The following is a 14,125-nucleotide window of genomic DNA, read 5'->3' on the forward strand; positions in this document are numbered from 1 at the left end:
TATTTTTATTTATTTTTTTGGTACAGAGTATAGGAAAACAGCAATTTTTCCTGCTTTTGATTCTGTTTCTCGCTAAAAAGAACTCACAATATATGCCTCAGTCCTAAAACACCCCAAATTCTATTATCTTGCTTGTCACAGTTAAAATGATACACCATATACATAATCAGATAGGGTCACACAGTAGACTGTTAACCCTGAACAGCACCAATTAAGTAAAATATGTACGAATTATGAAAATAAACAAAACCGAAGCCTGTGCCCGCGCAGCCACTCACTGATGCGGGAGCGAGGACACAGCAACGCAGGGGCAGTGGTTTTCAGACTTTAAAGTCTGAAATTCCAGAAGTGAACCGGGGGCGGGGCCGGAGCATCGGTGAGTGGCTGCGCGGGCACAGGATGTCTGCGGGGGGACCATTAGAAGCGCCGAGTAAGTTTAACTCATTTTTCCCTGACCCCCCTACAGTATCCCTTTAAGCAAACCGTGTTTTCCAAATGATCTGGATAAATTTCTTGTGCATTTTGTATTGCCATTTGGAACAGGTAAAACGCTACATTTTTATACCATACACTCCTTTTTCTCTTATAAATAAGTGAGCCATCATCTGATCTACTATGTCCAAAGCTACAATTTTCTTGTTATAGTCCGCTATCGATTCTGACTTTTTGGTCTGCTCTCCTCTTATTGTGAAAATATGGACTGTGGCCTAAGTGTGAATCGATTTCAAGATCAACTCCACCCTCTTTGTACTTCAGTGCAAGGAGCTTGTCGCATCTGAGGCCGTATGACTCTCCTCCAGTGTTCTCCCCAGGACTTATTAGGTGGGCGGGCCGCCCGGCTGTTTTGAAACCCCGCCCGCCTGTTTTAAAACCACGCCGGCGCCTTTTTTCAGAGTATTTACACTTTCTCTGAACGGCGATCCTCAAGAAAATGGCCGCCGCGAAGCCTTGAGCCGGGGACACTTTTCAAGCTCACAGTGTACTGGGCGGGATGAGTCAGCGTCTCCCACAAATCAATGTGCGTCCGCACCACCCACCGGCCAATAGGAGGCCTCGCCGACCCGACCCACGCAGCGGTCACGTGGTGATGTGATGTCACCAGGGTCCTAGCGCTGCCGTGCGGAGAACAACGGACTCACGGAGAATCCAGAGTCTGACCGCAGACATACTTGGAAAGTAAGTGTTCCATTTCCCCATTCATCAGCCGCCGGTTTCTTCACATCCTGAAGGAGTGAGGATCGGTCCGGCGCACAGAAGCCTCTGTTCCGTTCAATCACTGTCAAAGCAAGAACTGAGGTATCTGCTACTCTCTGGTGAACACGCTGTTGCAGGCGAGCTATGCTTACCGGTCTCTGGGCTTTTACTTTGACCGTGACGATGTGGCCTTGGCAAAGTTATCAAAGTTCTTCTGTGAGCGGTCTGAGAAGAAGCGAGACCATTCTGAAGACTTTATGAAGTTTCAGAACAAGCGTGGAGGCCAAATTGTGCTTCAGGATGTGAAGATACTTGGAAAGTAAGTTAAAAAAAATGCCCCGAATTCCGGTGTTATGTTTGTTTCATGTTTTATTCCATTGACATATTCAATCACATTAAGCCCCAACTCCAGCAACATATTTGTGACTGGTGGGGGTGTGCAGAGTCAGTTTGCATGTGTTTGTAGTTCCAAAAGAGTTTCCTGCACTTCTGTCCGGGTTATTCCCTATCAGGAGAGGAATATAATCATGGTATGATATTTTTTATTTCTGATCCTTCATTTTCTTTTGCTCTATAATTAGCTTTTTAGGGTTGATTCATTATTGTGTTTGGGGTTAATAAGATTCCGAAGGAGAGTTGACAGCTGATTAATCAGCTATTAGGTAATTAATTTTGTTTTTTAATATATAATCAATAATTCAAAGTTCTTATTCTGCATTGAGGATTTCTGCCTGTTGAGAAGCAAAATGTTACTTTGAGAATGAATCCATACAAATTCTAAGGTTTCTTTTACACTGTCTGTCGCATTCCTTTGCAATATAATCGCATCACATGGTATGTTTACATTGGGTGCAGTAAAGCTGGTTCCGTCAATGCAGTGCACAACGTGCGTTTACAGTGGCAGTGTAACGTATGTTTAATGTATGCTTCACATGACACTTCTACCGTGTGATGCAACTTTCCACTACCATTGTGATCTTTTCGCAACTCAGAGTATGGCGTGAAAGGACATAGGGCTAGTTTCCACTAGGGGTTATTTGCAGCATTACCCCGCATGCAAATGAATTTGCCTCGCCATGGACCCGCCCCACAGTGGTTGACACGCACGCCGCTGGCTGGCAGAGGAGGATGGAGGAATCTGGGCGATCAGCAGGGATGAGTACCGAGGTGGATGGAGGAATCCGGGTGATCAGCAGGAATGAGTACCACGGCCTGCGTCCTGTCTGACAGCGGGTGCTGAAGCTGGGGGAGACCTTCGGGAAGCAGCCGAGGATCAGATTTCACACCATACGATGTAAGGAGCAACCTGCTGCCATGCTATTCGAGAGGGAGGGACCTACCTACCCACCCACTAGCCTCCAGCCTGATCTTTTTACCCACTCACCCACCCCACTAGCCTGACCAACTTTGCAACCCACCCCACTAACCACCAGCCTGACCAACTTTGCAACCCCACCAGCGCGACCTACTTACCCACCCCACTAGCCACCACCCCACCCCACTTTACCCACCCCACTAGCCTGACCTACTTTCCTACCCACAGCACTAGCCACCCTAAAAATCAGGGCCATTTTGAGTTACATTACAGTTAGCTATGTCCATGTCATGATCACGCCCATTTTCCGGCACGTCATGGCCACGCCCATTTTACTCCACCCGGCTACTTTTTCATGCCACCCGGCTGGAAAAAAATTCTGGGGAGAACACTGTCCTCTATTCAATTTTTTTATTCACCACCTGTCGTGGGAGGCCTAAACAGTTTGCCCTCGCCATCCTCAAAGTGCCAGTCTGTGCAGAGTGCAAAAATATGACTAAGGGTGTGCTTGTGTAGAAATTGTCCACGTACAGGTGGTAGCCATGATAGAGAAGTGCATTGATGAGCTCCACAATAATCTTCCCACTGGTATTGATGTACTGTGGGCACCCCGCTGGCTGTAAAATGCTGTCTTTGTAAATTCTGAAGGCTTACATGTAGTCAGTGCCACTCTCGCTTACCTTATAAAACTGAACACCATACCTTGCCCACTTGGATGGGATATACTGATTTAGACCAAGTTTCCCATGAAAGGGTACCAAAGACTCAACAGCAATGTCTTGCTATGGGGTATATAACGCTCTGAATCTAGTGTCTATCTATACACTGTATATCCTCGAATATAAGTCTACCTCATGTATAAGTTGACCCCAATATTTGACACTCGCAATGTGTTTTTTTTTTTAATTACCATATTTTTCGGACTATAAGACGCACTTTTTCTCCCCCAGAAGTTGGGGGGGAAAAGTCAGTGCGTCTTATAGTCCGAAGGTGTCCCCCACAAATGCATACTGCAGCCGCAGATCACAGCCGCTGCTGCCCTGTATGTTAACTGTTGTTTAACACACTGAATAAAGCTCTCCCACTGCTCTGTGTGTTAATGGGAGCCCGATGGTCTTGAGGGCGGGACCAGAGCTCCTTCATTGGGCCAATCACTGCCCTCATTCAGTAGCAGTGACCTATCAAATGCCAGTGATATGATACGTCACTGCTACTGAGTCAGCGCAGTGATTGGTCCAAAGAAGGAGCCGTCTTCCTGCTCTCGAGACCATCCCTAAACAATCAGAGCAGTGGGAGAGCTTGAATCTGCCGTGCTGCGGTCCTGTGTTATTCCTCCCTACCATTGTTTATTCCATGCTTGCTGTGGTCATCATCTTCAGTTAAAGCTTTAGACCGAGGCAAATGGCATGTGAGTCATCCTCAGTTAAAGCTTCAGATCCAGGCAGACAGCATGTGAGTAATCTGATCCCTGCACAGCTGGACATCGTCTCTCTCTCTCTGCTGTCTGTTGTCCAGCGCTGCGATCCTACTTTTTCCTCGTGTCTCTCAGCCTTGTCTTACTTCCTGCATGTCATCATTGTCATGTGATCTCACAGTCAGGAAGACTGGGGCTGAGAGACACGGGGAGGATCGCAGCGCTGGACAACAGACAGCAGAGAGACAATGTCCAGCTGTGCAGGGATCAGATTACTCGCATGTAGAGATGGGAAGTTCGGATCTTTTCAATGATCCGGATGATTCGAATCGGATCATTGAAAAGATCCGGATCTTTGATCCGAATCTCGGATCATTTTACTATGAAGCATTCGGGGGTGAAATGAATAGCAGGACAGGTCTTTCCCTGCTGTGGACAGGAGAAGGGGAGGGGGGTGGACACACAGAGAAGGGGAGAAGATGGACAGAGGGCAGGGAGTGGACAGAGAAGGGAGGAGGGACGAGCAGAGAGCAGAAATGTTTGTTTGCACACAATACCCACATGCTGCAATCATATGCTTTACATGTATTTCACCTATATGCTCATCTGTGTACTGTGAAAGCAAACGTCGCACAGTGAAAGAAAGCATTCCCCAAAGCGTTCCCAGAAGTAAAGTGCAGCTGTTTAGAGCGAGTGCAGGAGGATCATATTGCCCGGCAATCACAGTGCCTGCAAAGTTACTGAGCTGTGCTGAGCTGAGCCAAAAGCTTCCCATGTGATCACTGTGCACAACTACGGAACAGACAGCCTATAATGAGCAGCGCATTACAGCCAGTATGTGTGCTCTACACATATCTGGCAGTGGCACCCATGTCCCCTCTCTCTCTCATCTACCTGTCTCCCTGCAAGGCTGCCTCCCCTCCAACAGAGCGATCCATCTCAGCTCTGCTTCCAGGACCCCGCTGAGAGGGGGCGTGTCGCTCCTGGCTCCGCCCCTTTTGCGATCCGAATCACTCATTTTGATGATTCGGTTGATTCGACTCACAAAATAGATTCGGATCAAAGATCCGAATCGTTCATGATCCGGACAACACTACTCGCATGCTGTCTGCCTGGATCTGAAGCTTTAACCGAGGATGACCACAGTGCACAAGGAATAGAGGATGGTAGGGAGGCATACCAGCACAATACACAAAATTACAAAGTAGAAAGTAAATATTAGTATTGATCTATATAAATAGTACCTCATGCCAATGTGCTCTTACCTGCCTTGAAAAGCTCCCAGCCAGCATTTCATGTATAAGGTAGCATTAGCAGTAGGTGCAAGAGACAGGAGTGAGTCTAATTCTAATTGCAGTGTGGTGAAGCCTTTCTAACTGCTATATCAACAAATGGTAAAGACGTCCTACACAGGCTCTACACAACGGATTGCACACAGTTCCTACACAGGCTCTACACAACGGATTGCACACAGTTCCGAGATATATATATATCTATCTATATATCTGTCTCTGTCTGTCTGTCTATCTATAATAATAGGAGGTGCTCAAAATCCACACTGTCTTCTGGTGGTTGGATGTGCTGCCTGGCTTAGTGACAGCTTATGATGCAACGCTGCAGCATTCCACTTACAGGGCCCTATCCATTACTTGAGAGACTCTGCCACCCATTTCACTACCATAATTGCTGTTCCTTGGCATCCTCCTGATTGCAGCAGCTCCTACATTGTCCAGGCAGCACATATATGTCCACACAGCCATTGCTGTAGCTGGGAGAAACTTTATAAGATGCCCCTGGACCACAGATGCACCAAGTTTAGTGTATTTTTTTTCCCCTGGTTTTTGCCCTCTAAGCCTGGGTGCGTCTTATAGTCCAGAGCGTCTTATAGTCCGAAAAATACGGTATTAAAGTATCCAGCAAAGTTAATGGCTACATTGTGGGCCATGAGGGGTGAATGACCACACTGCATAAAGTATATATGCAGTGAATAATGCAGTAAATAAATAATGCAGTAAATAAAATAAATAAGTATTGCAGCCAGTAACCACTCCTGGCCAATAACTGCTCCAGACCCCCACATGCAGCCATTAACCCTCCTGGCGGTTTGCAAAAAAATCGCCAGGGGGCAGCAAATCTTTTTTTTTAAATTTTTTTTTTTTTTTCATGTAGCGAGACAAAGTCTCGCTACATGATAGCCGCTGCTCAGCGGCATCCCCCCAGCCCCTCCGATCGCCGCCGGCGATCGGAGATCCGGAGATCCCGTTCAAAGAACGGGATCTCCTGGAGGGCTTCCCCCGTCGCCATGGCGACGGGCGGGATGACGTCACCGACGTCATCGACGTCGTGACGTCAGAGGGGACTCCGATCTGCCCCATAGCGCTGCCTGGCACTGATTGGCCAGGCAGCGCACGGGGTCTGGGGGGGGGGGGGCGGCCGCGGCGAGAGGAATTGCGGCGGATCGGCGGGTAGCGGCGGCGATCGGGCACTGCACGCAGCTAGCAAAGTGCTAGCTGCGTGCAGCAAAAAAAAAAATTATGCAAATCGGCCCAGCGGGGCCTGAGCGGTGCCTTCCGGCGGCATAGCCCGAACTCAGTTCGGGCTTACCGCCAGGAAGGTTAACCTTCAGATCTGTTTCCATGCCCTGTCAGTTTGATACTTCTTTGCTATAATGGACAGGTCAAACTTACACACTGTGTGCATACATGACATGGTTACAGGCATGTAAAATTAGGGTGGAAGAAAAAAGCCCCTGACGAATTCGGAAGTGACGACGAAACACTAAAGGCGAAGCCAGCAGGTCTGATGTCATCACGCCCACCTGCCAGAAGGAAGCAAGGATCACGAGAGCGATAGCCAAAACTTTTCTAGCCGCCAACAATGCGCGAGCAGGGCGCCACTAATAATTGGAGGGGCAGCAGTCGGCAGCAGTACTAGATGAGCGTTATGTAACTTTGGAGCACATGAGTGCAATTTTATGTGCAGTGAGAAGCTCACTTATATTAGCTCGTTATGTGATGTTTACTGTTTCATATGAATTAAATTGCCTTGAATACTTGAATATAGAAGTTGTGACTGATTCATTCCGTGCAGCATTGAGGAGCTGGTTAAAAAAAAATGTATGATCCACCTGTAAAGGTGAGGTGCCTTACATCCGGTGAGCTGCTGGTGAAAGGGGGTGTGCAGTGGACCCACGTTTGTGTATGACACAGTGTGACACACAAATTACTGGTGATGCATGCCTGTTGCACTGTTTGGTTGTGAAGGAGAGCACAGCAGAACTGATATATATATATATATATATATATATATATATATATATATATATATACACACACACACACACACACACACACACACCTTATATACTTGCATATAAGCCTCGTTTTTCAGCACAAATAAAGCTGAGAAATGTTTTTTCCACAATAATGCCTCTTGTACATCGTTTTATCTTTTGGGAGACATCTATGTCATTTCCTGTCAAAAATTACTTGCTGGTTAAATAAAAGTAACTAAGTCAAAATTTGCAAGGGGTATGAATATCTCACACACACACACACACACACACACACACACACACACACAATAATTAAAAATACCTCGACAACTGGATCCTGACTGTATTCCTTTAGTAGTTCAAGCACTTCAGGGTCCCCAATAGCTCCTAAAGCTTCCCCTGATAAAGTAAAATAAAAATACATTGATCTAATTATGTAAGTTCTTCACGATAAAATAAGGTATAAAAAGGATAGTTCAAAAGCAACAAAGGACAAGATTATTATTTATTGTATTTATAAAGCGCCAACATATTTTGCAGCGCTGCACAATAGATAAATGGGGTTAACATACAAGAAGCTCACAACAAAACAAGATCATGCAATCGATTTAATAACAGTAGTTCAGGGTCTGGTCAAAATAGAGACTGTTCTAGTCGACAAGACGGGTGACGGACAGTAAGATTGCATAATCAAGCTGGAAACACTAGGGATGAGGGCCTGCCAGAGGCTTACAATCTAAAGGGCGGGGTATAGACAATAGGTGCGTCTCTTGAGAGGGTGCTCAGCAGAACGTATTATAGTGCTGATGTAGGGGGGTGCGCGAGCATGAAAAGGTGAGTCTTGAGGGCTCGATTAAAGGTATTAAAGGTGGGGGCAAGTCTGATGGCTGACGGGAGTGAGTTCCAGAGAGTGGGGGCAGCCCTAGTGAAGTCCTGCAATCGTGCATGGGAGTGAGATATGCACGGTGCAACCAGGCACAGGCTGTTGGAGGATCGGAGGGGACAGGCTGGTATGTGCCTGTGGACAAGATCTGAGATGTAGGTCAGGCAGGTCCTGTGCACCAATTTGTAGGCAAGATGGAGGCTCATACCTGCAGCAGCCAATCATATTTCTATATAGCCCACTTTGGTCGAAAAGAGATCTGCTGCCCATACACCGCAGGGCCGGTTCCCGATCGATTTCAGCATGAAATCGCTTGTATTGCTGCATCCGCTGCTGTCCCCCCAATGTAAAACGTGCTCCCCGTGCAATGTGCTTTACCTGTCAGAGTCTGCCACTGTCATACACACGCCATGTGGTTTCCGGCATAATGTGAGCGTGTGCCGTCACACACGCCACGTATACACTGGCAATCATGTGAGGCGTATGTATGTGGATGGAAGACGAAGCCCGGAGCTAGCGGCGGACACAGACAGGTAAAGTATACTGCGTGGGGCACATTTTACACTGGGGGTCAACGCCGGGAGGTCTGTCGTGTTCATAGTTTGTCCTGATAACACACTCCCTTGCACCTGATCAAACATGTCAACCCTACATCTTGCAGCATGTCCGAATACATGTGACCAATTTCGACTTGCAATTGGTTGCACCGTCGATCAGGCATGCTCTTAGTGGCACCGATTTTCATCCAGTTATAATAATAGAATTGGATGGTCGATCGGCCATCAAGTCGACTGATGTAAGGCCACTTGCTTTGTGCTTATAGCTTCCTGCTTTCACTTCTATGCTTGTTGAGTGAGTGTTTACCAAGAGAATGAGTCTCTGCCTCTCTCCTTCTGTGAGTAACGTGTATGCCAGGCACTAAATTCAAGCTAATACCTTTCTGTTTCAGCATTTTCTCATGCTTAAGGACTTACGAGGCCAACGGAGCAAAAAAAGTTAATTACCTGCATTGTCGTTTAAGGCATGGAGGACGCCGTCCGCGCCCTCCGTGCCAATCCGCCGGGTCCCCCCTGCTCGTTAGCCCCCCGGGCCGGCTCCCGACCCCACGGCCCGGGTCGGGCTCTCCTGCCTCTCCAAAAATGGCCGCTTCCTCTGGCCGCGGCTGTGCAGTCCGCCTGGCTGCGAGTGCGCCTGTGCAGCCCTAGGGCCAACCCCCCCGATCCACGCTACGTAGCGTGGATCGGTGGGGTTGGCCCTAGAGCTGCGCAGCCGCACTCGCGGCCAGCGCAGCCGCAGCCAGAGGAAGCGGCCATTTTTGGAGAGGCAAGAGAGCCTGACCCGGGAGCCGGCCCGGGGGGGCTAATGAGCGGGGGGAACTGGCAGATCGGCACGGAGGGCGCGGACGGCGTCCTCCGTGCCTTAAACGTCGATGCAGGTAATTAACTTTTTTTGCCCTGTTGGCCTCGTAAGTCCTTTAAGCTTTGCAGGGGCAACCCTGCCATTCAGACATACCCCTAGAAAGGCCACAGATCCACAGTAGCAATCAGGAGAGTGCTGTCTATAAAGTCCTGTGATCAAATGTTGTGTTTCTTCTCCTGTTCAGGACAGAAGTAAACTAAAGGTGGCCATACACTGGTCGATTTGCCATCAGATCGACCAACAGATAGATCCCTCTCTGATCAAATCTGATCAGAGAGGGATTGTATGGCTGCCTTTACTGCAAACAAATTGTGAATCGATTTCAGCATAAAATCACAGTGATCGAATCTGCTGTATATCGGTGGGAAATAGTATAAGTGTATGGGCCCCTTTACAATAATGCATCAATAACATTTCTGTAGCGCTTTTCTCCCATCCGACTCAAATGCCTAGTACACACCATACAATTTTCTGTAAAGCCCCATCTACATGATACGATTCTTTGTGCGATTCGATTACGATTCTATTTACGATCCGATAAAATCCGACATGTCCGATCGGGATTCGATTCGATTTGCCATTGTTTTGCAATGGCAAATTGAATTGAATTGAATCAAATCCAGATCGGACAAGTCGAATTTAATCGGATCGTAAATAGAATCGTAATCGAATCACACAAAGAATCGTATCGTGTAGATTGGGCTTAAGATTTACCTGCCAGATAGATAATTTCCAACATGTTGGAAATTATCTAACCATCTAACTGCCTAGCAATTAAGCATTGTTCTACTCAGCAGGAGATAACCAGAAGACAATGTACCAGAGGATAATGACCAGTCTCTACCAGTACTTTACAGAAAATAATCTAATTACAGAAAATCTTACAGAAAATTGTATGGTGTGTACTAGGCAAAAGGGCTTATGCTGGGTACACACGGTGCGTTCCCACACTTGATTATTTCCGAGCATTTCTGATCGTGTTTCGATGATTGTTAGGTCAATTCTCATGTAAAGTATACCAAATCGACCTAACGATCCACCGAATCGGACATGTCGGAAATAATCGAGCGGCCGGGAATGGAGCGAGGAATCGAGTGCGGTAACGCACCGTGTGTACCCAGCAATAGGCTCTCTCAGATTCAGTAACTGGTAGTAGGATGAAGTATTAACAAAGAGGATACAATTATATTTCTGCAAATGCCAAACTGATCAGGTGGGTTTTCAGTCTGGACACATCCAGAGATGGAGCTGTCATGATCTGCTGAGGTAAGGAGTTCCATAATGCAGGAGTGGCATGACAGAAGGCTCTGCGACTAAAGTTTTCAGGTGGACTCTTGGGAATGACTAGATTATTAGAACCTGTGGATGTGATATTGCAGGGACTGATACGCAGCTGCAACATTTCTTTCATGTATTCAGGGCCCAAATTATGTAGTGTAAGTAGAGTCTGACAGTGTAGACATGATGCCTGAGGAATGACTTTACTATATCAAAATTTACTATAACTAGAGTAGTTAGGTTTGACTGTAGTGCATCAGTCAAACCTAATACTAGGTACACACAGTGTAAATTTTGTACAGATTTACTGTCAGATCGATTATTTCTAACATGTCCGACCTGATTAAAGATCGATTTTTCATAGAAGTGAACAGAAAATTGATTAAAAAAAAACAACTCGATAGGAAATTAGTTCAAACATGATGTAAATAATAGATCTGATAATATCTAATAATAATCTGTCAGAAAATTGCATCAGGTGTACCTAGCATTACAACCAATAGACTAATACAAACCAGGTATGGTGAAATCTATTAGGGCTCGTTTCCACTTGAGCTGCACACGTCAGCAAGACGCACTGCGGCACTTCCGGGTCTACGGGTATGCAGACGAATCCCATCAGCCGTGCCATGCACGGCTACGGAGTTTGCAGCCCCCCCCACCACCATTTCAGATGGTAATATCAGCCGAATCGCTAGCGCAAGCGATTCGGCTGGCAGCACCATTTTACCCTATGGCAGAGTTTCCCCGCGTGATTTGCCTGCAGGGAAAATCTGCGGATTCGACAAAGAAACCGCGCCAGTGGAAACGGGTACCTTAGGAATTGGTCTGCATTGTATGGGCAGCCATCAGATCTCTCTCCGATTAGATTTGAACAAAGAGAGATCTGTGTCTTGGTCGAGCTACACATATATCACTAGATGTATGGGCACCTTAAAGTGGACCTGAATCTTGCACAGGACAGAAGGAACACAGAGAAACGCACACTATTTAGAGAGTTTAGCCTAATCCCCCCTCATTTCTGTCTAGTCACAAGTTGTAATTTGATCACTCCCCTGTGTCACCTGACTGCCACAGCAGATTAGCTCATTTGAAAGTACAAGATGTTAAAGTGGACCTGAACTCAGACTCCTCTGCTCTAAAAGATGTACTCCACCGTAATAATCTTTAAACAAAAAACATTTCTTTGTTACAGCTGATACAAATCCTAAAATAAATTGCAGTTTCTACTTCTGGATTCATGGAAGCAGACATATTGTTTACAGCCTGTGCTTTCAAATGCCATAGGCAGTCATGTGACACAGGGGGAGATCAAATTACAACCTGCGATTAGACACAAATGAGGGGGAATTACACATGCTAAACGCTACAGGGTGTATTTCTGTTATGTTTTCCTTGTGTCATGTGCAAGAGTTCAGGTCCACTTTAACAATATATCTGCTTCCATGAAAGCAGAAACAGTGTAGATTTATTTCAGTCTATAATCCACAAAGGATCGGCACCACACGATATATGTATTAAATAGCTCTTAAACTTTTATTGCATAGTAAAAAGTTTGACAGGCAGCGACAGCCCGCTGTTTCGGCCAGAAAGGCCTTTATCAAGTTGCCAGAAATGTCAAACTTTTTACTATGCAATAAAAGTTTAAGAGCTATTTAATACCTATATCGTGTGGTGCCGATCCTTTGGGGATTATAGACTGTATTGACCCTTTGGTACAGGGGTGAGGATCTTGGCACACTTCCTTTTACCTTTGAGCATTAAGTGGGTGCTCCTGGATACATGCTTAGATTTATTTCAGGACTTGTATCAGCTGTAACACAGAAATGTTTTTCTTTAAATGTTTTTATGCCGTTGTGTATCTTTCCAAAAAGGCTCAGCTAATGTTAACGGATGTGCCAACTTCCACTGGAGTGTTTGCGATTCCCAAAATCGCAAGCGCAGGACTTGCAGCATTTTGTTAGCGCTTCAATGTAAAGTATATAATCACTGGCGTAATCGCTCATCAAAACTTGCACGGAGCGATTTTAAAGTTAATGTACACTGTAACAAAATAAAAAATAAATGAATGGACCAATCAGACTTTAAAACGCTAATCGCTACACAACTGCTGGCAAATTGATTACACTTTCTAAAATCGCTCCCTAAAACCGCTTACAAACTGCTCATACAAAACGCTAGTGATTGCGATTAGCGATAGCGTTTTGTAGTGGGTTCCAGGCCTCAGAGCATAAAGGAAGTTCTGAGTTCAGGTCCACTATAACAGCTGAATCCTCACCCCTACTTGGTTTTCTATTGCTATTTATGTGTGCAGAATCTAGGCACCGGAACAGGGGATGCCCCTACTGCAGCTTACGTCCCATCGTCATAGTTCACCGGGTGGGATGATCAAATGTATACTTTTTTTGTTTGTTTACCTAACCAATACCGCATGCATAGCACAAAAAGGACTAACATTAAAAGCTGTCATATCTAGCTAACAGCAAAGCACCAGAAGTCATCTGCTGTGTCTCGGTGCAATCTGATATTCTCACCTGCCTCATGCCGAACCATGGGCTCTTGGTTGCGATCCTGCAGTACAGTCTTTAGAACAGGCAGCGCACTGCGGTCCCTCATCTGCCCCAAGCAATAGGCCAATTCATGCTTCAGGAGCGCTGATTCGTCGCTAAAGGCTCGGCCTATCCACTCCACCGCCTGCGGACCACCTAAATTCCGTAGTGTAAAGAGCGCTCTAAACCGCGCTGGCAAGGGGCTGTCGGTGTCCACTAACACTTTGCCTATCCGTTCAATCGTGGTGCTGTCAGTAAGCGCCATGTTGCAGGAAGCATACGATGATGTCATACCACGTGTGTCGCACGATTTACACGTCATATGCCAGCGTGCAGTTGAAAGTTCGGGGAAGTGCATTGAAACTGATCATTGGGCTTGAACTCGCTGCTCCTGTAGTGCTGTTGCTGCTGCATGATGATTTGTACATTTAGCAGATTTTATAAATTAGGCTAGTAGATTAGCAATAGGGGTTGCAGAGGTTGTAACCTCATCGGAGACCCTGTACCATAGTGTTGTCCGGATCATGAACGATTCGGATCCGAATCTATTTTATGAGTCGATCATCCGAATCATCAAAATGAGTGATTCGGATCGCAAAAGGGGCGGGGCCAGGAGCGACACGCCCCCTCTCAGCGGGGTCCTGGAAGCAGAGCTGAGATGGATCGCTCTGTTGGAGGGGAGGCAGCCTTGCAGGGAGACAGGTAGATGAGAGAGAGAGGGGACATGGGTGCCACTGCCAGATATGTGTAGAGCACACATACTGGCTGTAATGCGCTGCTCATTATAGGCTGTCTGTTC

At 46.4% G+C, this 14,125-nt stretch overlaps 1 protein-coding gene across 1 annotated transcript in view; it reads right to left on the bottom strand.

The window, feature by feature from the left end:
• DOHH (deoxyhypusine hydroxylase) overlaps positions 1 to 13,856 on the bottom strand; it is a 28,842-nt gene extending 14,986 nt beyond the window's left edge. Inside the window, exons 1-2 of the mRNA XM_068233885.1 lie at positions 13,312 to 13,856; positions 7,520 to 7,596 (exon numbers count right to left, since the gene is read on the bottom strand). Of these exons, the coding sequence (XP_068089986.1) occupies positions 7,520 to 7,596; positions 13,312 to 13,684 (450 nt within the window). The 5' untranslated portion in view covers positions 13,685 to 13,856. The remainder of the gene's footprint in view (positions 1 to 7,519; positions 7,597 to 13,311) is intronic.
• Between the last annotated feature and the right edge of the window lie 269 nt (positions 13,857 to 14,125).

Source organism: Hyperolius riggenbachi, chromosome 1 (genome assembly GCF_040937935.1).
Source record: "Hyperolius riggenbachi isolate aHypRig1 chromosome 1, aHypRig1.pri, whole genome shotgun sequence".
Taxonomy (NCBI): Eukaryota; Metazoa; Chordata; class Amphibia; order Anura; family Hyperoliidae; genus Hyperolius; species Hyperolius riggenbachi.